The sequence below is a fragment of the Gymnodraco acuticeps genome, unplaced genomic scaffold (assembly GCF_902827175.1).
Source record: "Gymnodraco acuticeps unplaced genomic scaffold, fGymAcu1.1, whole genome shotgun sequence".
Lineage (NCBI taxonomy): Eukaryota > Metazoa > Chordata > Actinopteri > Perciformes > Bathydraconidae > Gymnodraco > Gymnodraco acuticeps.
Window position 1 is genome coordinate 227,501 of NW_022990413.1, and position 19,668 is coordinate 247,168.

General features: G+C 40.2%; 4 protein-coding genes and 1 long non-coding RNA gene across 15 annotated transcripts in view; 2 read left to right on the plus strand and 3 right to left on the minus strand.

Moving 5' to 3' along the window:
• The window catches only part of hnf4g (hepatocyte nuclear factor 4, gamma), an 11,390-nt gene extending 11,058 nt beyond the window's left edge, over window positions 1-332 (minus strand). Inside the window, exon 1 of the mRNA XM_034224947.1 lies at window positions 134-332. Coding sequence (XP_034080838.1) covers window positions 134-164 — 31 coding nt within the window. The 5' untranslated portion in view covers window positions 165-332. The remainder of the gene's footprint in view (window positions 1-133) is intronic.
• LOC117551867 overlaps window positions 1-13,889 on the plus strand; it is a 19,013-nt gene extending 5,124 nt beyond the window's left edge. The window contains exons 1-9 of one of the 3 annotated variants that reach the window (XR_004569861.1): window positions 1-26; window positions 1,663-5,488; window positions 6,131-6,211; window positions 7,508-7,623; window positions 8,311-8,418; window positions 8,934-9,270; window positions 10,748-10,883; window positions 11,215-11,302; window positions 13,170-13,889. The exon at window positions 1-26 is cut by the window's left edge and continues 126 nt beyond it. This is a non-coding gene — a long non-coding RNA (uncharacterized LOC117551867). The remainder of the gene's footprint in view (window positions 27-1,662; window positions 5,489-6,130; window positions 6,212-7,507; window positions 7,624-8,310; window positions 8,419-8,933; window positions 9,271-10,747; window positions 10,884-11,214; window positions 11,303-13,169) is intronic. The other 2 variants (XR_004569862.1, XR_004569863.1) reach the window with 2 other exon arrangements.
• On the minus strand, window positions 510-3,223 carry LOC117551866 (probable G-protein coupled receptor 141). Of its 2 annotated transcripts, none has more exons than XM_034224949.1 (2): window positions 2,994-3,223; window positions 510-2,201 (listed from the first exon to the last, which is right to left on the minus strand). In XM_034224949.1, the coding sequence occupies exon 2, from the start codon at window positions 2,199-2,201 to the stop codon at window positions 1,239-1,241; it is 963 nt and encodes a 320-aa protein (XP_034080840.1). In that variant the 5' UTR covers window positions 2,994-3,223; the 3' UTR covers window positions 510-1,238. The 2 variants fall into 2 exon arrangements, with proteins under 2 accessions (XP_034080840.1, XP_034080841.1); XM_034224950.1 differs by having other exon boundaries at window positions 2,990-3,223.
• Window positions 4,290-17,595, minus strand: pign (phosphatidylinositol glycan anchor biosynthesis, class N). Its single transcript, XM_034224945.1, has 29 exons — window positions 16,615-17,595; window positions 15,869-16,120; window positions 15,599-15,720; window positions 15,285-15,383; window positions 15,000-15,106; window positions 13,712-13,836; window positions 13,484-13,614; window positions 13,261-13,380; window positions 13,003-13,043; window positions 12,862-12,921; window positions 12,654-12,746; window positions 12,352-12,407; window positions 12,030-12,108; window positions 11,722-11,904; window positions 11,455-11,594; window positions 11,017-11,116; window positions 10,776-10,868; window positions 9,945-10,036; window positions 9,168-9,273; window positions 8,983-9,091; window positions 8,297-8,399; window positions 8,097-8,199; window positions 7,472-7,558; window positions 7,265-7,320; window positions 6,921-6,996; window positions 6,695-6,768; window positions 6,128-6,170; window positions 5,400-5,452; window positions 4,290-5,238 (listed from the first exon to the last, which is right to left on the minus strand). The coding sequence occupies exons 2-29, from the start codon at window positions 16,093-16,095 to the stop codon at window positions 5,115-5,117; spliced, it is 2,802 nt and encodes a 933-aa protein (XP_034080836.1). The 5' UTR covers window positions 16,096-16,120; window positions 16,615-17,595; the 3' UTR covers window positions 4,290-5,114.
• Window positions 17,289-19,668, plus strand: part of relch (RAB11 binding and LisH domain, coiled-coil and HEAT repeat containing) — a 33,519-nt gene continuing 31,139 nt past the window's right edge. For 6 of the 8 annotated variants that reach the window (XM_034224936.1, XM_034224939.1, XM_034224940.1 and 3 more), the window contains exon 1: window positions 17,289-17,792. In XM_034224936.1, coding sequence (XP_034080827.1) covers window positions 17,354-17,792 — 439 coding nt within the window. In that variant the 5' untranslated portion in view covers window positions 17,289-17,353. The remainder of the gene's footprint in view (window positions 17,793-19,668) is intronic. The other 2 variants (XM_034224937.1, XM_034224941.1) reach the window with 1 other exon arrangement.

Consider the following 19,668-nt stretch of genomic DNA (forward strand, 5'->3'; position numbering starts at 1 on the left):
CAAACTTCCTTCATTAAGAGCTCAAGGTAAGCTTCCTCTTCAAAACCAAACGCATAACTCATCATTCTTACAGTTGACGTGGATGTTTTGCATTTTTAGAACTATATATTTTCACGGGAGGACTTTGACTTACCTGTGCTTCTGTTTCCGTCTGGAATGTGCATTTATCCAGGTGTACCGTGATCAGCCCTTCAGTGCGACATTAGTCTCCCGCTGAGAATAGGTCAATGATAAAGGCGTTCAACAACATTAAAAGGGAAGGTTGGAGAGCTGAGCGGGATATAATTCATGGAGCAGCACATTGGATGGCGCCACCATAGCCCTGTCATTAGATCGATTTACTAAACAAACTCAAACCAAGGTGGGGATGTTAAACAGTAACCCAGAGCCATAAAAACCAAAAGGAAAGGATCACCAGGTGTGTGTGTTTGTGTGCGTGTGTGTGTGTCAGTTAGGGCCTGTAACACCCCCTCTGAGGGTAGAAGGTAACAGATTCAAGAGGCTTGAGGTAATGTTTCACAAAATAATGGTGAAGAAGTAACCATTTTAGACGTTTAATTTCACTCTGTACACACACAGGGTTAAGTGTTAGCAAATATGTTGAAACACATGTAAACTGTGTATTTCATTCCGACTCTTATGTGTTTTACAATAAGTAACATATTGGATTAAACAATTAGGAAACCAAACAGTAATTTTATTAGCTAGTATTACAAATATAATGTTCGAAGCCTGTGTTATATTCACACACACCAGCAGATGGCAACAGTTCATTCATTTTGAGCCAGGAACAGTTTACAGTCTCACATTCTTACAACATTTTCAAAGACAAATCCAATAAAAAGGCAAAAAACTGGAATATTATTGCATTTCTCACACAATAAAAAATTAGGATGTTAGGATTATGTTAGGATTTAAAAGTGGGAAAGCATGATAAATACAAAAAAAATATTAGCTCCAAAAAGACCAGAAAATACCCACTGAGTAAAGACTATTTTTGTATGTTTTATAAAAATCTCTTCTTTAATGTTTTTGGAGTTTTAATCCAATCAGTGCTAAAGATTTGTTGTAATTTGAGTAGTTATAACATTCAGCTTTTTATAGAAATGCACAATAGCCATTTTGACCCTAACCTGATTCCTTCGTTGTACCTGTACAATGACAAATTAAATATCTATCTACTTCTTCCAAAAAAAAGCAAATCAAGTATCCGGACCCCCTAACACTGCCAAGAAATGTCAAAAAGTCATTTTGGGGCAGCAAATGAACCAGGTTCTCCTGCCCAGGAAGGTGAGCATGTCCAAACAATTAAAAGTGGTCAGAGTCAGAAACACCTCGTTGACGTTCTCCAGGTGGATCTTTTCTAAGTAGTTGAGCCGGAACATGTGGTAGGGGATGAAGCAGACGACCATGACGAGAGCGAAGCACAGACTCTTCTGCTGAGCCCCGTAGTCCTGCTGCGAGCTGCACCCCTCATGGTGCTTCTTGTATAAAACCCTCAGGGTGTTGGCTTGGAGGCCTGTCAGCACTGAAGCTACCAATATGATCACTATACTGACGATGTAGTTTAACACCTTTGCAGCAGCTATGTTGTTGCCAAACTTGAAGCAAGTGGTATTTGTGTTGTTTTCACTGCCCTTATTGTTTCCTATTTTTCCGTAGAAAGAATGCATGATGCAAGGGACCACGACGAGCACCACGATCCACACCGCTCCACTGATGAGGAGAGCGTGGAACTTCTGGAAGGATACCACAAGCTCAGTGTTGTAGTAGAACGACATCAAGCGTGTGACGAGGATGATCACGTAGAAGAGGAAGGACATGTACATGTGGATGTGGATCATGCCGCTGATCACCCGGCACAACCCGGGGCCCAGGTCCCATTGATGATTGGCGTAATAGTAAATCCTGAAGGGCACGGTCAGGAGGAAGATGAAGTGGGTGAAGATGAGGTTGAGTACGGCTATGGAGGTGATAGATGTGGAGCTGAACCTCATGATGTGCATCATCAGGCTCAGGCTGATGATGCCACTGAGCAGAACTACTGAGTTGATGACCAGGAGGACGGTGTGGTACTCTTTAGGGTCTGACGTATTTTCCAGGGGGGCTACGGTGTTCGGTGAGGAGCTTGAGGTCATCATGGAGGTCATCATGGAGGTTAAGGCCGAAGATAACACGCTTTGGGGGACCGTGGTAGCCATCTTAGATAGGGAAATATAATAATAGCTTGGATTTATATAGCGCCTTTCATGAGACCCAAGGTCGCTTTACAAAGAAGAACAGGGCAAAACATAACTAAACAAAAGGCAGTCAGACAACCAGTCAGACAGACAAAAACAACAAATAGATTAGGGGCCAAAGGCCTTAGTAAACAGATGGGACTTGAGGGCCCTTTTGAAGGCGTCAAGCGTGGGGATGTTCCGGAGAAAGAAAGAGGGGAGGAGAGAGAACAGGAGGGATTGACAGAGAAACTGAAGATTGGTGATGTGATGGAGGGAATCAATCAGTTAAGGGCTTCTTTTTAACTATTTCGTCCATGTTGTGGGAATTTTTCTTTCCATGTTTTCTCCTTTAAACGTTTTTTTTGGGGAGTAAAATTGTAAAATTGACTTGACCATTAAAAAACCCCGAAGTAGGCTTAACCAAAAAAATAATAATACTAAATACAAAATAATGTAAAAAATTGGCTCATGTAGCTTATGTTTTAAACACTACATTATATTGACATACTTCACTGATGCTATTTGTTCATATTTGAACACAAAATCCAGATTAAGACATTGACACCGAAGAATAATTTTGTCGGATGCTTCAAGTGTTCATTTTAACAGGAAACCAAACTTAAAACATACTAAAGATATTACATCTCCAAAATACAAACCCTAAAATACAAAGGTAAGAAACAAACACATTGTTCAGGCCATCAAAAGAACATTGTGAAACTGAAAAGGAAATAGCATTATAATCGAAAAAGAAAAAAAAGACTTACTTACTTTTTAGTTCTCAGAAGAACCGCCAGCTGAGTGCTCTTGAATGTGTGAAAATGAGGCATACAGAGCGAGTATTTCCTCTACATTAAATCTAATTATCTTTGTCATTAGATTTTGTCGGCGCACATGGGATAAGCTCTTCGTGTGGTAACGCCTATGTGTGTGTCTGTGCACTTATTGGTACCAACTCATGTGGAAGTTGAGATTGTGAAGATCAACCTTGTCTGTGTTTCACCAACCACAGTTCAGTTTTGCATAATAGTGTGCGTGTACTCCTTTAGCAACTGGAGGTGTTTCACATGACCAGGAACTTGGCTGCTTCCTCCTTCTGGTCACTACACTTCTCTACTTATTAATTTCTTTAATATTAAACTATATACAAATCATTATAATTTGAAACTGTAGAGACAATGCCATGTAGAATTGTTGACTAGAAATAGAAATGTATAATGTAGGAGCAACATAAACAATACTTAATGCAATACACTCTTTACCTAATTTTAAAATACTCTATCCTCCAAGTGTCTTCCTCCCAAGTGAGGAATGACATTTGGAAAGAAATCTATTAAATGATTTATATTATGTTGTGCTTACTCAATACAAATCTAATAAATTGTTATCAAATGTATGAGTCCTTATAGCTATCATCATTATGCCATGTTACAAGCAGGTTAAACCTAATCAAAACTATATTTATAATGCATTATAGTCATGTGCATAATAGAAAGGATACTGCTATTTAAAATCTCATATGTGAGTTTTTTTGGATTACTGTTTTTTTGTACAAAAAGCAATCATATTCTGCAGAAGTCATGTTTGTCTTGAGTTTCTAGGAACCACAAAGAGTTCAGACAGATCAGCTCTTACCCAAATAGTCTGCTGCTCTTAATTATTGCATGGAGATCCGTGACACTATACAACAACAGTTGTTTACTGTACATTACACTATGGAGTCAAAGTTTTGGCCCATTGAAAATAGAAGAAGTGAGAGAGGATGTGGTACTGCTAGCTGTGATGTGGAGACATGTGTGCAAGCACTTAGTTAAAAGGCAAATAGTGCCACTCCAGCTGGTGCAATGAAGCTGAGAACATTTAGATATAAATATTTATCATATTCAGAAAAGACCCACAGATGTAAGTACAGAAAATCCCTTGTCCACAAAGCGAGGTGATTTGATTAAAGTAGTAAGTTATATTTGGCTATGTTCAGTCAGTTCATGCAGTTAATATTAGCCTACTTTGCTACCCATCATGTCCCGAAGTTTGATCTGGAAAACTAAATTGCACGAGAAAACCAGGTTTTTTAAATGTATTTAAACAAACTATCCATAGGTTTTTCAAAACACATCTTAACAATCTTATGTACAGACATTTACAAGTTTGCTACCCACAATCCCTTTGCTGCCCACTGAGTACAGGCTCTACAAACAGAGCATAACATTGATACTGGCACCTGGTGTATTCTGTTAATGTTTAATACAAAACACATGTCTCTTTTTGTTCATTCATGTCCACAAACATATCATCACAATTTTCTTTAAATAAATCCCTTCTCCTTACCTTGTGAGCATGACACGTCTCGGGTAGCTTCCCAGGAAATACAAACTCAAAACAGTTGACCTTTCTTTGGTGGATCATGAACCAGCATCCTTGGCAAAGGCATAAGTTACAGTCCGATATTCAAATGGCCTTAGTCCATCCGTCAATGATTAATGTAAAAACAATAATGTATCAACTCCGTGTACAAAAGAATACAGTGCAAACAGAACCTTGGACAAGTCTCGAGCCACTTGAAAATGTCCTATGTAAACCATCTATCTAAGGAGTTAGTGTTTATTTACATTCATACAAGGAGGAACAAAGGAATAATGTTCTCAACCTGCACTAATTCACTATTGTAGACATTTTTAAAGCAGTTCTGAGAGGATAGTTGAAAGCATCTGACCAAAAAGGATGTACAAGAGGGGATTTCCCACAATCCAAAACAATGTAGCTTAGTGGTGTGAGACTCTGTACAGTATAATGACTCATAAAACAATATCCCGTATAAACTAACCTTGGCTTAATAAGGTGAATGCTAAATGAAAAGCACCTATACAAAACACTTGGTTGCACTATACATGTTTAGGGGAAGTGGGTCTTGCGCTTCCTCCACAGAATGAGTCTTTGTGAGGTGAGAATGTGCGTGACCACGCTGAGCAACATCAGGAAGATGGTCATCGACATCACTATCACATAATGGCTGATGCTGAAAGAGACAGAGAAATACGTTGAATACACTTAATCAAGTGTATGCAGCACATTTAAAGTAGAGGCCGAAAGGATCATCAAGGAATGTGGAGGGTAGTGTTATTGTCAAGTGATTTATTGGTAAGAATTAAGACACTTCAAAGCATGTAGGTAACTAACCTTGTTCCTATGTCCAACCAGCTGCCGTAGTCCTGCACCAGGAAGAAAAAGTGCTGAGGAGAAGAAGAATGAGTTGAAGATGTGGAAAGGTAAAAGAGAAAAATGATTTGATAAAGAACAACAGTGCATAAAACATTTAACTAGGGCTGCACGATATTGAAAAAAACTGACATTGCGATTTTTTCCCCCCTGCGATATATATTGGGAAATGAAAACATACAGAAATTGAAGAAAAGACCGTTTTTTTCCACGCAAACTATCCTTTCTTGAACTTTAATGCTATACAATTGGTATTTTTTTTAACTTTATTTAACCGGATGAAGGATTTTAGTCACGGACGTCTAGATCTTAAGTTATCAGAGCAACAAGCTGAGCTAGCTCGGTTAGCGCGGAACTGCCCTGGAGAAACACATGAAACTACTTTATTCAGTGTTTTTACCTTTAATCACCGGGTCTGTTTGCTTTGGAGATTTGATTGTGGTTTGCTGTCAGAGCCTGCATGTCACTCACTCAAGTTCCCCTGACATGAGCTGCGCAAGTTTTCCTTTTGTAGCAAGCAGCAAAATAATTGTAACATGACGTGTTTGAGTTCATTTGCCTACTTAATATCGCAAATCCTAAAAAAACAAAACAATCGCATGTCCTGCGATGTGAATATCGCGATTATCGTCACGACACGATATATCATGCAGCCCTACATTTAACCCAAACATTTCAAACATCCTCACCAGAGCCATCAAGTCCGAGATGACCAGGACAATGAGGAACAAACTGGAAAACAAGAATACAAGAGTGGAAAGAAAGCGTCAAAAGTAAGATCTTTGAAATTATAAACATCCACAACCACACAAGTGTACGTCATATACAGCATGCATGGTAGAATGACCCCACTTCACACAAACAATAAATACAAGTATGTGTATATTAGATTAGATTAGATTACTTTATTGTCATTACAAAAATGCAAGCACAGTGTAACGAAATTTAAGGATGGTCTAACCAGAGTGCAAAACAGTCAGTTACATACACAATTATCAGAAGTATGTACCAAAATAAATGATACAAACATAAAGGTAAATAGATGGGAAATGTATAAATAGGAATAAATACACAGATAATAATAAATACAGTGAATACAGAATTGCGCTTCAGCACAGCACACGACAACAACTAGGCAGTATGGGACAGCGTGGGGTTCATTGTCAGCAGTCTGACTGCTGAAGGGAAGAAGCTGTGCGTAGTCCTGTTGAATTGTCCTATAAATTGAGTTGAGCATCTTATTCTGAAGGACTTACCTTCTTGATGAAAGCTGTGTTGCAACCTGGATGGTCTCAAATGTACACATCACTATAATGAAAGGAATGATAACCTGGAAGTTCAGAGAAAACACATTCAAAGTTTGTTTCTCAGACAGATGTATCAATATACTACTCTCCCTTCTTGGAAATGTATTTCTTGAGTTATGATGATGAAAGTATACAGTTAGGCAGCACAATCAATAAACGTTTGTTTAAATGGTACCTTCCACATCATCAGCCCTCCCATGATGAAGGGGTTGAAGACAGTGAGGAAACAATAAACAGACGCTGGGTCAAAACTAGACAAGGAGAAAGAAGGAGAGGAGGTGACTAAATCATTAAAACATTAAGAGAATAACACAAAGGCATTTCACACAGTTTACTGAGTCTACTGTCACTGTTTTCCTTTCTGTAGTCAAATGAAACATTGCTAGTAAAAAAATTACCCAAGATGCACCATGCACCGCCACACCACCCCCAAACACAACTTCCTGCCATCAACACCACACAGGTGTATATATACAGTATATGACAATGACCTACAGTATATGACAATGACCTACATACCTGTTAATGGAAGCTATGTTCCCTGTCCCGAAGAACGCTGTTATTATAAAAAATACCTGAAGTAAAAGTATGGTCAAGGAAACATTTGGAGCATTATCTTAACTTTGCAAAATGATAATCTAATGCCATTTTCTAGTTCTGAACTAAAGTCTCCATTGGCACCAGTTTGAACAATGTCACTGTTGCAACATACTCTAGGAAGGATACAAAAAAATAAGATCTTCTGATGTCATCCAACTTCAGTTGTCGGATCTTGGTGATGTCGATGTTTGCAGAGAAATCGATAGTGGAGAGCTGAAAGAAAACACACACAAAAGCATTATCACACATTCATTTACACACCCAGAGAGATGATAACGGTAAGTTAGCACTCAGACGTTGTGTACTTTATGTAGAGCTTTATGTAAGCCCTCTTCACAGATTACAGTGTGTTATCACAAGCAGGGATGTCCTTGTTTATTTAACTAAGAAAATGACATTAAAGGAGTGAATAGTAGATAAATGTTAACAACAGAACCTTTCAGAATATATATACAAAAATATACAAATAGAAGGAAAATACGCTTACACAAGGTCAGGCAGAGTATTATAGTACATGCCATAAGGAAATGTTGCCGTTTTTGTTTTATACAGTTGATAACATTGAAATACTTGGATAATCTGCCTTTTTCCATGAAATAAAACATAGTGTTTCAGAAACCAAGGGGTGTGTAAACTATCAGTATATGTGATTTTAATTCTGTAGAAACCTATAGTAAAATATTTAGACACACACTTTGTTTACAGTGCTCTAAAAACTCTACATTTGGAGACAAACACTTGTTGTTTCCACCTCTTGTCTGCCAGAGACGCCCTGAGCGAGCATGGCTTCCTGTTCAATGTTGATCCACACAAACATCAGCCATGACAACACAGGGGGGAACAATGCCTCTGACCTGGGGGGGGAATACATCATAAATGATATAACTCTAAAATGTAATTTGACATGTAAGTGCAGCTGCATGATGTGTGTGTGTAATATTCGTGTCTCACCCGGTGCTGAGCAGCAGGTATGTGGCTGTGAGGGAGAGGAATATGCTGAGGAGTCGGTGGAAGATACGAGTAGAGCTCAACAACGGCACCAGCATGGAAGACGCTGAGAAGACACAAGTGAGGTGAATGCAATTGCAGAAAAAGGTTTAAAGAATTCCCCATAATTCCTTACTTTCTTTGAGTGACTGCGTAGATGGAATACCAGATTATGTTGAAAATCAAGCCTTACAGTATGTATGTATGTAAGCATTGGATTTCAATCATGTGCTTAACTTAAAACATACAATCAAAAATGTTCTTTCAATACGTTGTAGTCCTTCAAACCGTTCTTCTTTAAACATCAGATGTTATATCCTAACAGCTACATGACTATGATTGCCTGTTGTATTTTTCAAGTGTGCATTTTCTCAGGAAAGCAAGGCGGCTTTAATTTCACTTTTCAAAATAAAATGGTTGTCCTACAGACCATAGGCTGATATAGAGTAGTAAACTTATCCTAACCTCATATTTCTGCATTTTTTCAGGCATTAATAACATGTAGAACCCTGTGAGATCTAACCAGGAGTTAAATAACTTGATTTCTGTCTTAGATATCTGATTATGTTTTTAGAAAATGACATAAATAACACATCCCCAGGAGATTCTGAGGTGTTGGACAGATGGTGTGCTCACTCACACCTGCCTACCTAACGTGGTCCAGCTGATGATCTGGTTCAGAAGCGGCAGGCCCTGTTTCTGCTGCAGGCTGGAGTGTGTGAGGGACGGCACGTACGCACACACTGCCACATGGAGCATCTGTGTGACAGGTGATCATTTATTTCAGAAAATGCAATGACTCAATCACACCCAACGTGACATGTCTTGTAGTTACCTGGGTGATGAACTGCTGCCGGTCAGTGAGGTGCAGCGGAGCTTTCTGCAGCGCGGACCACAGGTAACAGGCAGAGGTGAAGAGAGAGAGCACACCTGCACAGGTACTGAGCAAACGCACAGATTAATTTTGCACAATATGTTGAATATAAATGCTGCTGTTAATTAGCAATTCATTTGATAGTTTCTGCCTCTTCCACTTGACATCAATGTTCAGAATAATCATCAGAATCTGAATTTATCCCTAGGAAAAAGTGGGTTTTGTTCAAAATGTAAAAAGTAATAATAAAGAAAAATAGAAATATTTAGATGAACATAAGAAGTTAAGGTAAGAATGTGCATTAAAAATAAATTAAATAAAGGATAGTTTAAGAAAAAACATAGGAAGGTAAAGTTAAATGTAAGAAAGAAAGATAAATAAAATTAATATTTATATAAAAATGTGCACATTGTACAAAACTATAAGACTGAATGTCTATTACAATACATGCAGAGGTATATTTTCTTATGTAAAGTACTGCTTACTACATTGTGATTATATACATATAATAATATAGGAAAAATATTAGCATTAATATTCTGACATTGATTCGAACCATATCGCATATCTAAAATGTTTTAGCTAACATCACTCTGGTATGATATTTCTGAAAGTATAGCGATATAAATATATTTCCTTGTAACCGACGGAGGTTCTTCTGGTTTGAGAGATTTGGCTAACGGTAGGACACTGTGGTTCACTTTCTGATAAATGTAAGCAAATAGAGGAAACACTCACACCAGATGTATGTTCGGCTCTCTGCCCACAACAGGCATCAGGGGGAAAGCCGCCAAACACAGACAGCCCAGACACCAGCTCACTGAGCGGAACTGCAGAGGGACAGAGGAAATGAGTTCAGATAGGAAAGGAAGAAATAAAAAATAGGTATTTATCAAAAAGAAGGCACATTATGAAGTGTGATGTCTTGATAAAAACACTGATGTTAGCTACAAATCTATCAGTCACACCTTCTGTCAGCAAGACGTTTTGCTACTGTGTTCACACTCAGATGTCATTTACACTGGGGACGCAGGGGACATGTAAATATAGAATAAATCAATTTGCATGCCCCTAAGCTAAAGAAAAACAACCCTAGCTTACTCAATATACAATTAGTAGTCTTTCATGCACTGATCAGTAACTGTACAAATGTTTCAGCCTACTTTTCAGTTTTTTTCCTCAAATTGAACCTTCCGATTAAATTGCTTAAAAATATATGCTATAGAGAATTTTAGTATCTTCTCCCCTCCGTTTTCAACAAAAAGGGACGCCATTGTTCACGCTTCAGTTGTAGGAAACTGTACCCTTGTTTTCCCAAACTTTGTTGTGAAACATCATTTTCCAAAACCTTTCCAGGTGAGGTAATATTCAAATCCCATGACTTTTTCCTTGTGTACAGTACTGGGATCTTCTCTCCCTCTATTCCCCTCCATTGTCAACACAAAGTGATGCCATTGTTCACGCTTCAGTTGTAGGAAACTGTACCCTACCTTGTTTACGCCCACTTTGTTGTGATACATAATTTTCCAAAACCTTTCCAGCTGGAGCAGTAATCCATGACATAGTTACCTTGGCTTTTCCAAAAAGTCCTGAGAGGAAGGGCCAGAGTGAGAGGACAGCCAGGCCCACAGTCAGCATGGCGCGATGGAAGAAACTCACCACCTGGGGGCAGCAAAGGTACACACAATGACTACCCTTACATTGTTTGTCATAATACTGTATGTGGAGGTCAACTAAAGGCTTGTAAGTAAAGCTGTATCAGTACTATGAAGCAGACATTTTTACATTAAATTACATGAAAGACTCCTACCAGTAGCTCGATTCCAAACGCCACCAGCACAAGATAGCCAAGACATTTCCACAGTGGCAGAGAGGGAGCCGAGTGAACCAAATCTGTCAGAGTTCTATACCTGAAAGGGATCATTTATTAATGAGACATTATTTTTCTGTTGTGAATTGCATACAAGAAAGACACATGCAAAGACTGTGTCCTTTAATCCATTTTCAGAGGAGGAACATGAGTGGATACACTTCAAAGGATCTAATTAACACTTCACTGCCGCTGTGCCAGACGTGCATGAACATGTTTGTGTGAGGTAAAGTATAAATACAAATCTGCTATATTCATTGATTGTTGAGATGTCCATTGATGTGTGTTTGATATGTCTGACATCCTGTCTGTGTGAGGTGTTTCCCCACCTCTCTATAAAAACCAGCATGCAGATTATTATTATGTGTTTATACTCACTCTTTTAGCACAGAGTACCACACAGGAACAGGCAGCAGGCAGTAAATGTAGTAGGTAACGGGGCTCCTTTGGATAAGCAGGAACACAGTGATCACCACCGTCACACAGATACACAGCCTCGCCAAAGTGTGGCTGCGATTCTGCACACATACACCGGGAAAAAAACACCAAAAATGTAATTTAGTGAGGCAATCGAGTAACTTTAATGTGCCTTGGTGGAGGAGATATTTAGAGGCAAAGAGAGAGGGATTGTTGTGTATGTCTCACCTGATTGAGGAGACTGGGGTGACGGTCGAGGCTGGCGTGAGTCTTCAGTATCACGAGCACAACATATGAGGTCCAGCCTACGAACCCGAGCACTACGCTGCAACCCAGGAAGAACCTGTCGTAGGTGTGGTAGTACACCAGGCCCTCCAGAGCATTCGATATCAGAGAGCGGCACAGAGAGATCTGACAAGAGGCAGACGAGGGGGAAAGAAAAACATCATTGGTGAATACATTCAACATCCTCCTAATGGATTTGTATACTTGCAAATGTGCCCATACACTGCAATATCCTTCTCCAAAATACTCACAAAATCGTCATACTTCTCCAGCTGAATCAGTATTCTGGCCTTGTGGAAGAATTCAGCTTGTTTTGACTCAGTCAGGAGTCTGGGAAAATCAGAGAGACAAAGCAATAAAGCCAGAGTGTGTGAAATTGCATTTAAATGTGGTCTGAAATAGGGTGAAGAAATAAAACCGGTTTATTTGCTTTAATACTTGGCAAACAGCGATAATATTAAACATGATCCCTTGGTAAAATAAATGCTTGAATTAAAAAATTAACACAGCAAATAAAATGTATGTAATTCATTGACAGCTATCACAATTCATGAACTCACTAATTGTACTTACTGGTATGGGGTGAAGAGAAATGACAAAGTTGTCTCCTTTTTCTGAGCCATTTTCATCTACAAAAACAAATGGAACAGCTCACTCACTATAGATTTATAATTATAAGACATTGAATGTAGGCTTATCCATACAAAGAACTTAGAAATGCCAGAGTGTTTAAAACTATCATTTTAAAGTTAGTCTTATTAATCAAATAAATAGTACAGAAAATACCAACATTCAAGTATCATATCAACTTTAATTGATACTAATTTATTACCATAAATAAAGCTCAGTAATAGCATAGCTTAATGCATGTATACCTTGTACTGCTCCAGTACTTGAATAGCATTCGTGTAAATGCTCTCTGCCTTGAACTGGTCACTGTTGTTAAGGTAGAGAAGAGGTAACACACCCTGAAGAGACACAAACACACATAATTACTATTAAACAACTGATCAGTTTTTGACAACTTTCCAGATAGAAAGGACTAAAATATTTCCAGTTTCCTTCATTTATCTCTAGACTTACAACAGAGTTAACAGGAAATGGCACACCAATGAGAGAAGCCATTAGGGGAGCGATGTCTGCCTGTAAAAAACACACAATATATTTAAATATATTACAATAACTGATGAAGTAAGTAAAAAGTGACATTGCCATGAGCCTCACTTGATTGACGTCAACTCTTTGAAGGTGCTCCAGTTTCCAATCTGGAAGAAACAGTATGGATTAAAATCGGGACACAATAAAACATTTTAAATTAAACAATGAGAAAATGTATGTTTGTCTTTCAAATGAAGTTGCTTTCACTAAATGTTTTCCTTTTTTTTCTATAGGTGTAGGAGAACCTGGGTCCTAAACTAAAAAAAAAACAGCTTGAGAGGCATTAAAGCAGGCAGCTGAGAGAAAAGTAAATGAGTTTAGCACCTTGTAAGAATCCATCGTTGTATGGTTGGGCTGCGGTGACTTTTTGGGCATTTTTAACTCCGGCTCCCCACGCCACTAAAGGTGTGAGAGTCTCCGAGGGATGGCCTGCTCCGTGGGAACCTGGAGACACAACAGACGATACAAAAGGCTACTGTGAATTCATTTGCATAAGAAATTTTTTTTCCAGTTGCTGACAGTTGAAGAACAACAACAAGAGTCCTACCCCAGTTTGTCATGCCATGATCAGAGGTGAACACATAGGCTGTTCTTCCATCATGATCAAAGAAGTCTTCCACCATAGACACCAAATCAGCTACACCAGTGTCTACCAGTCCAATATTGTCGAGGTACTCCCTAGATAAAGAACAGATACAAGACATTGCTTATTTGTTATTTCATTATATTGTATATGCAGTGCAACCTAAACAACAACTGATGACATTTCTCTCACTTCGACATTGGTCTGTGAGCATGTCCGTTTGTGTCGATGCCCAGCAGATGCAGGAATAAGATGTTCTGATCCTCCAGCAGACTGGCCCTCAGACTGGAGTTAGACTTGGCTGACTGGAAGAATGACTGGTGCAGAGAGAAAAATAAACATAGTAGAATCTGTTAAAGATGGCATGTGGGGGGGGGGGGGGGGGGGGGGGGGGTGGGTGACGTTGACATACACCGAGCAAAACCACAGTGCATAACAATGGACTCCAGTGCACGCTATTACGGGCACTATATAGCACGCACAAAAGTAGGCTATCTAGGCATTGCTAATTCCTGGCTACATATTACACAGATTCTGCATAATAATGCCCTGCCCCTGCATCTTCTATTTCAATCTTTTTAGCAGATTTAGCGTTTTTAGTGAGAAAGAATTCCGAAATACGTCAGTTCATGTTCATGTCAGTTACTTGTCACTTGTGCAGCCGACTAAAAACTAACAAAACGCTTTTTTTCCACATCTTTTTTATTTTTCTTCCCTGAAGCTAAATAATTTATTATATAGTTTAAAATTATCATTTGAATAATAATATATAATGTAAAATATATCTCAGGCACAATGAAATGAAATGAAAAAATATATATAAAAAAAAATAACATTTGCATACAGAGGAGCTCCGCCTGCCTGCCGCTAGGGGGTGCTGCAGCGCCCTCAGCACCCCCCTTCCCGCGCCCCTGTCCAGAACTCTGCTGCCCGCCTCCTCACCCACACCCGCTCCCGAGACCACATCACTCCCGTTCTCCAGAACCTCCACTGGCTCCCTGTCCGTCAAATAATCGACTTCAAATTCCTCCTCATAACTCACAAAGCCCACAACAACCAGCCCCCCCCCCCCCCCCCCCCTACCTCACAGACCTGCTGCACCACCACACCCCTTCCCGCTCATCAGAAGCCAACCTCATATCCATCCCCATCCGCATCAATCACCGGACCTGGGGGGACAGAACCTTCTCCGTTGCTGCCCCCTCCCTCTGGAACTCACTCCCACAACCCATCAGAGACTGCACTGACCTCACCACCTTCAAAAAACTCACAAAAACCCACCTCTTCAATCTGGCTTTTAATGTGTGATTGCTTTTGTATTGCTTGATTTTAATTTGACTTTAACTATATATTTATTTGTTGTTCTTTTCTTTTCACTATATCTGTAAAGCGTCTTTGAGCACAAAGCGCTAACAAAATAAATCTATCATTATTATTATCACAACATGCATCATTATTGTTAGTAACTCTACTACCATACTTTGACTTGAGTGAACACCCAGCTGTCCAGCCTGGAGGCGTCTGTGGAGGCGAAGTCTTCCTCCGCTGCTGGGTATGTGTGGGTATACACATGGTCTCCACTGGCACCTGCAAGAACCACAGCACAAAATACAATGATAGTTAGAATATGTAGATCTAAAATATCAGCACATTTAAGCTGTAATGAGTAATGATACAGTTTTTATCTGTAATATTTAGCTTATTGATTAAGTTGGTGGTTATGATTGTATTGTTTGTATGTGTGTGCTTGTCTGTGCTTGTGTACCTTTAGCAAACATTGGCAGAATATCAGGGCTGCCCCAGCACCAGGTGTGTCTGCTCTCATTAAACACAGAGTCAAACTCGACAGGATTCTCCTTCCAGCCTGAAAACACAGGTCAAATAAGGTAATTACACTTGCAGTCAAAAACAGTCACAAATACAGTACGAGTAGATTCATCCTTCATTGGGATACGATTGTCGGTGTGGTTTGGTGGAAAGAAAATAGGTCCTACATGAAACTACTAACAGGGGTGTTTTGGGGTGAACTATGCCTTTAATCTTTTACATAGCCAAATCTGTATCAACATGTACACCTACCTTTAGCAACAGCACTCACGTCCTCATAGAAGCCAGCAATGAGAGCAACGTGACCGGGACGAGACTCAGTGGGCACGCGTGTGTGTGAAACCCCCCAGGTACCTCTCTCCTCCATCACATTCCTGATATTGGGAAACACACACATACTTGTACTCATATTCCTTAGTTATAACAGATTTATTAGCAAAGCATGGGAATAAAAGACCCAGAATAACAGTCACACACACTTCAATGCAGATACACACTGCCTTCACTACACACACTCCCAACCTTAAGTATGGTGCTCTCGATGAGCCGTCGGGGAGCGGTGTGAAGAGACTGTCCGCTCTGAGGCCATCGGCCACCACCAACACCAGTCTGGAGGCAGGGGGGGCCAGCGGTGTGGTCTGGGGGGTCATGCCGTGGACCAGGGGAGAGGTGAAGTAGATGTCAAAGATAGAGACGAAGAAGATCACGTGGACTATCAGTCCCACCAGCAGGAAGGTGATCATCTTCATTTTGAGGGTGAACACTGAGCTGGGTCTGCAGGGAAACAGGGGGCATGGAGACAGATTAGGTAAGGTCTGATGTGTGTTCAGGTGAAATGGGAAGCAAGTTGATACCGGCTGATACTTCACTAAATCTGCTGTTTTAATTTGTAAGGTAAAATTGTAAATGTAACTCTGTAACCCTGTAAGGTGTCCTTGGGTGTTATGAAAGGCGCCCCCCAAAATAAATGTATTAAGTATAAATAAAGTATATAAATGACTGAGGAAAACATGGACACATATTTCGTTTTAGAGTACAGGATAAAGAAGTTAGTTCAAATATTAAGGGAATACTTTATAAGGTTCAGCTTTGTATAACTAAGCCATAGTATGTAAGATTTAAAGACTGCTTAAGATCAGGACTAATCCTTCTGTCACCATATGCCATTAGATAATAAGCTAAAAGTGTAATGGTTAGTTTGGTACATCTCAATGAGTTACCCATCGGGCCAGCATTCATACATCTTTAGACCATGCACAAAGTATTACCTGTATGTGACTTCAGTGGGATCTGTCCATAGAAACCGGGGACTCTGTCTCGTTGACGAATGAATGGAAGAGCAGAACTATCTAAAATACTATCACCCGTTCAAATGATTTAGCATCGTTTTTATCCTCGTAGTTAACTTATTATTATATATCCAGATAACACGACCGATAGAGGATTTGATTTACAGAACAAGATCCGCGTAATCTTTAAATGCGTCCTTTTACAAAACCGACTGTCCCTCTTTTAAGAAGCTTAGTACAAGAAAACATGAGCATCCACTTCCTTGTTGTGACTGACGTCTTACGTTGACGTGTGTACTTTGCAGCTGATTGTGGGTATTGTAGTTAATACATTTATTTCATAGCGAGCACTACTTTTCAATTGTTTAAGTGTCAAATAAATGCTTTGAGTTCTTATTCTTTAAATATTTGTGTTACAGTGTAGTTTAAAAGGAAAGCGTTATTTTTGACAGCGTGTGGTTCTTTGACAACACATTAGCTAGCACAGGTTATCAGCTGTGAAATGTGCCCTGCCCAGTTTTCCTTTCTGTCTCGCCATTATCCAATCATCTCATATAGTCCCATGAAAAAGGCGGGCTTTGGGACGACGTCTCTCAAAATTGACCAATCACAGCTTTGCATTTTCCCCCTTGTCAACCAACCTACCAAACCAGAGCTAGCATCCATTCAGGAAGAGGTCCGGTTAGCCAGGCTAGCTAAGAATCTTTATAGTGCAAAAATGGCGTCGGTCAACCCGTTTAATCTCAGTGACTCTGAGGAAGAGGCTGAACGGCGCCCCAATGAGACAGTTGACACAGAGAGAAGCCCGAGTGACGGGGCTCCAGGGCCTCCGCACGGTAACCCTTTCTCTCCGTCCGCAGACACCGAGCCTCCGACGCTGTCTAGCAACCGGACCAGCCCCGGCGGTGAGGGCTCGGTGTCGGTAGCGGTTACCTCCGCTATGGCTGCCGAGACACGGATATCTGTGGACGGTATCGCTGCACAGCTACTGCGGGACCAGTACATCCTCACGGCCCTGGAGTTTCACACAGAACTGCTGGAGACTGGCAGAGAGCTCCCGAGGTTGAGGGATTATTTCTCTAACCCCGGCAACTTCGAGCGACAAAGCGGCACTCCGCCTTCCAAGGACCAGGTACTCGGACCTGGAGGACCCCTAAGTAAGTACCTAGGGAAAGTCACGTAGCTACAATATAAGGTTAGCACACTAGCTAGTTCATGTTTGCTGGAAGTCAATCGATCTTCTGCTAACGTTATCCGGTTTATGCACCTGTCCTCCAGGTTCAGGGCCCTTAGCCAACAAGAGGGTTTCACAGGGTCAGCTGTGTTGGCTGGCATACTGACTGCATCACCACATTAATGTGATTAAGCTGAACCACACTGTCAGGATGGATTAGTGATACTTTGACAGACCTATGATAAACATCCTAATGTAATAAGCACAGTAGCTCTTAGGCCAGAGAGAGGTCAGCATCAGCTACATGCATGGAAAGAGAGAGACGAGAGGAGAAGGCTTGCACAGGTCACTTTTGCAATACTGTATGGGACTCGTGCTGATAAAGCACATTTGAATTTGAAAAGAAGCCTGCAGTCAGTAGGAAATAGGAATGTAATGTCTCGCAAAAGAGGATAAAGCAGGATATGTTACATTCTACATTTGTTTTGAACCTAAATCCTCTTACATTATCTTTTAGGGATGTGTGTTGCTTTGTTGAGCTTGTTTCTCCTAGGCCAGGGACATGCATTTAGTTAGTATATTCTTCAAAGGTGTGTATCTGTAGTTCCTCCAGCCTTCTGTATTTTATGGTCACTGGAAAGTCTGGACCAGTAGTCAAACATGGCATGCAAATTGTAACCATGGTGACAGCCCAATCCACAAATAAATAAAGCCTGCTTTAGAGCAGCAGGAGTAGTATTACCATACACTTTAACCCAACGGTGACAAAGCACAGGAGCATGGCATTGAAGGGAAGGTGACTGACAAACCCTTGGTTCGTTAAGCCATTTTACTGAGGTGAGTGGAGCAAACAAGTAAACATAAAGCTATAAGGCACAACAAATACAAACAAAAATACACCATGAAGGTATCATTATAACAGTTAAGCTTCTCAATGCTTTTTAAAGTGTATGGACTGTCAGGGGAGGATCGTATGTGACTTGAAAGTGATATCGGATTATAAAATGCCCTTGTCTGCACATTATTTTAATTGGATCCTCTTTAATTACTCTAAGGTTTTAATGGAAACCACTCAGCTTGGTATTCTCCATTGCAGTGATTGTATCCGTCTTGTCAAAGTATATTCAACTTAGATCCAGGAGTAAGAGGATAGGATGTCAGTCACCCCTTTTATTAGATGTGCTCGGTCATTTTAGTAGTTATTTAGAGAATGTCCTCCTCGTCAATCCTAGGATCAGTGTGGTTTCCAAATGGGTCACAGTATTAAACGCCGTGTCACGAAAGTGGAATGTTTACTTCCTTTGTTGAGCAACAACACCAGATTATGGAATTGTCATTGTATAAACATTTGGCAGGTGTCCAGCTGAGGGATCCACAGCTTATAAATAAATGCTGAAGGAAGTGTTATTTTTCTCCTCATTTAGATGCAATTGACAATAACCCAATGTCTCAGGAGGCTTTTGCAACCGGCCTGAGGTTAGACAGCAGATGGCAGACAGTCAGATTCACTGCGACCCATAGAACCCCGTAGAATTAAAAACTTGCATCCATTTTTTTTAGATACCGCAGCAGACAACTGTGAGCTGTGTGTGTGTTGCAAAGGTCTGCTGGTTGCATTATCATAGGAGCCCCCAAAGGGTTTGGAATATTGAAACAGAATAAATGTTTTATGATGTCTTTGAAAAGCATGACAGGACTCGACAGCACCCTGTTGTGAAACTGGAAGGAAGGTCGCAAAGATCTAAGTCTTTCCCAGAAGTTCATGGGATGTCAAATCTACCCTATTGAAAAAGATAAAGCATCTGATAGAAGTCATTGAGGGAGAAAGTGATGGACTCAAGGCAATGCCCCCTTTCATT

Excerpts from the sequence above, each read along its gene's own strand:
- LOC117551866 (XM_034224949.1), bottom strand. The coding sequence starts at position 2,201 with ATGGCTACCACGGTCCCCCAAAGCGTGTTATCTTCGGCCTTAACCTCC.
- pign (XM_034224945.1), bottom strand. The coding sequence starts at position 16,095 with ATGAAGATGATCACCTTCCTGCTGGTGGGACTGATAGTCCACGTGATC. Across the intron at positions 13,044-13,260 it reads CAACGATGGATTCTTACAAG|ATTGGAAACTGGAGCACCTT; the intron begins GTGCTAAACTCA and ends TGTTTCTTCCAG. Across the intron at positions 10,037-10,775 it reads GACTTTTTGGAAAAGCCAAG|TTCCGCTCAGTGAGCTGGTG; the intron begins GTAACTATGTCA and ends GTCCCTCTGCAG.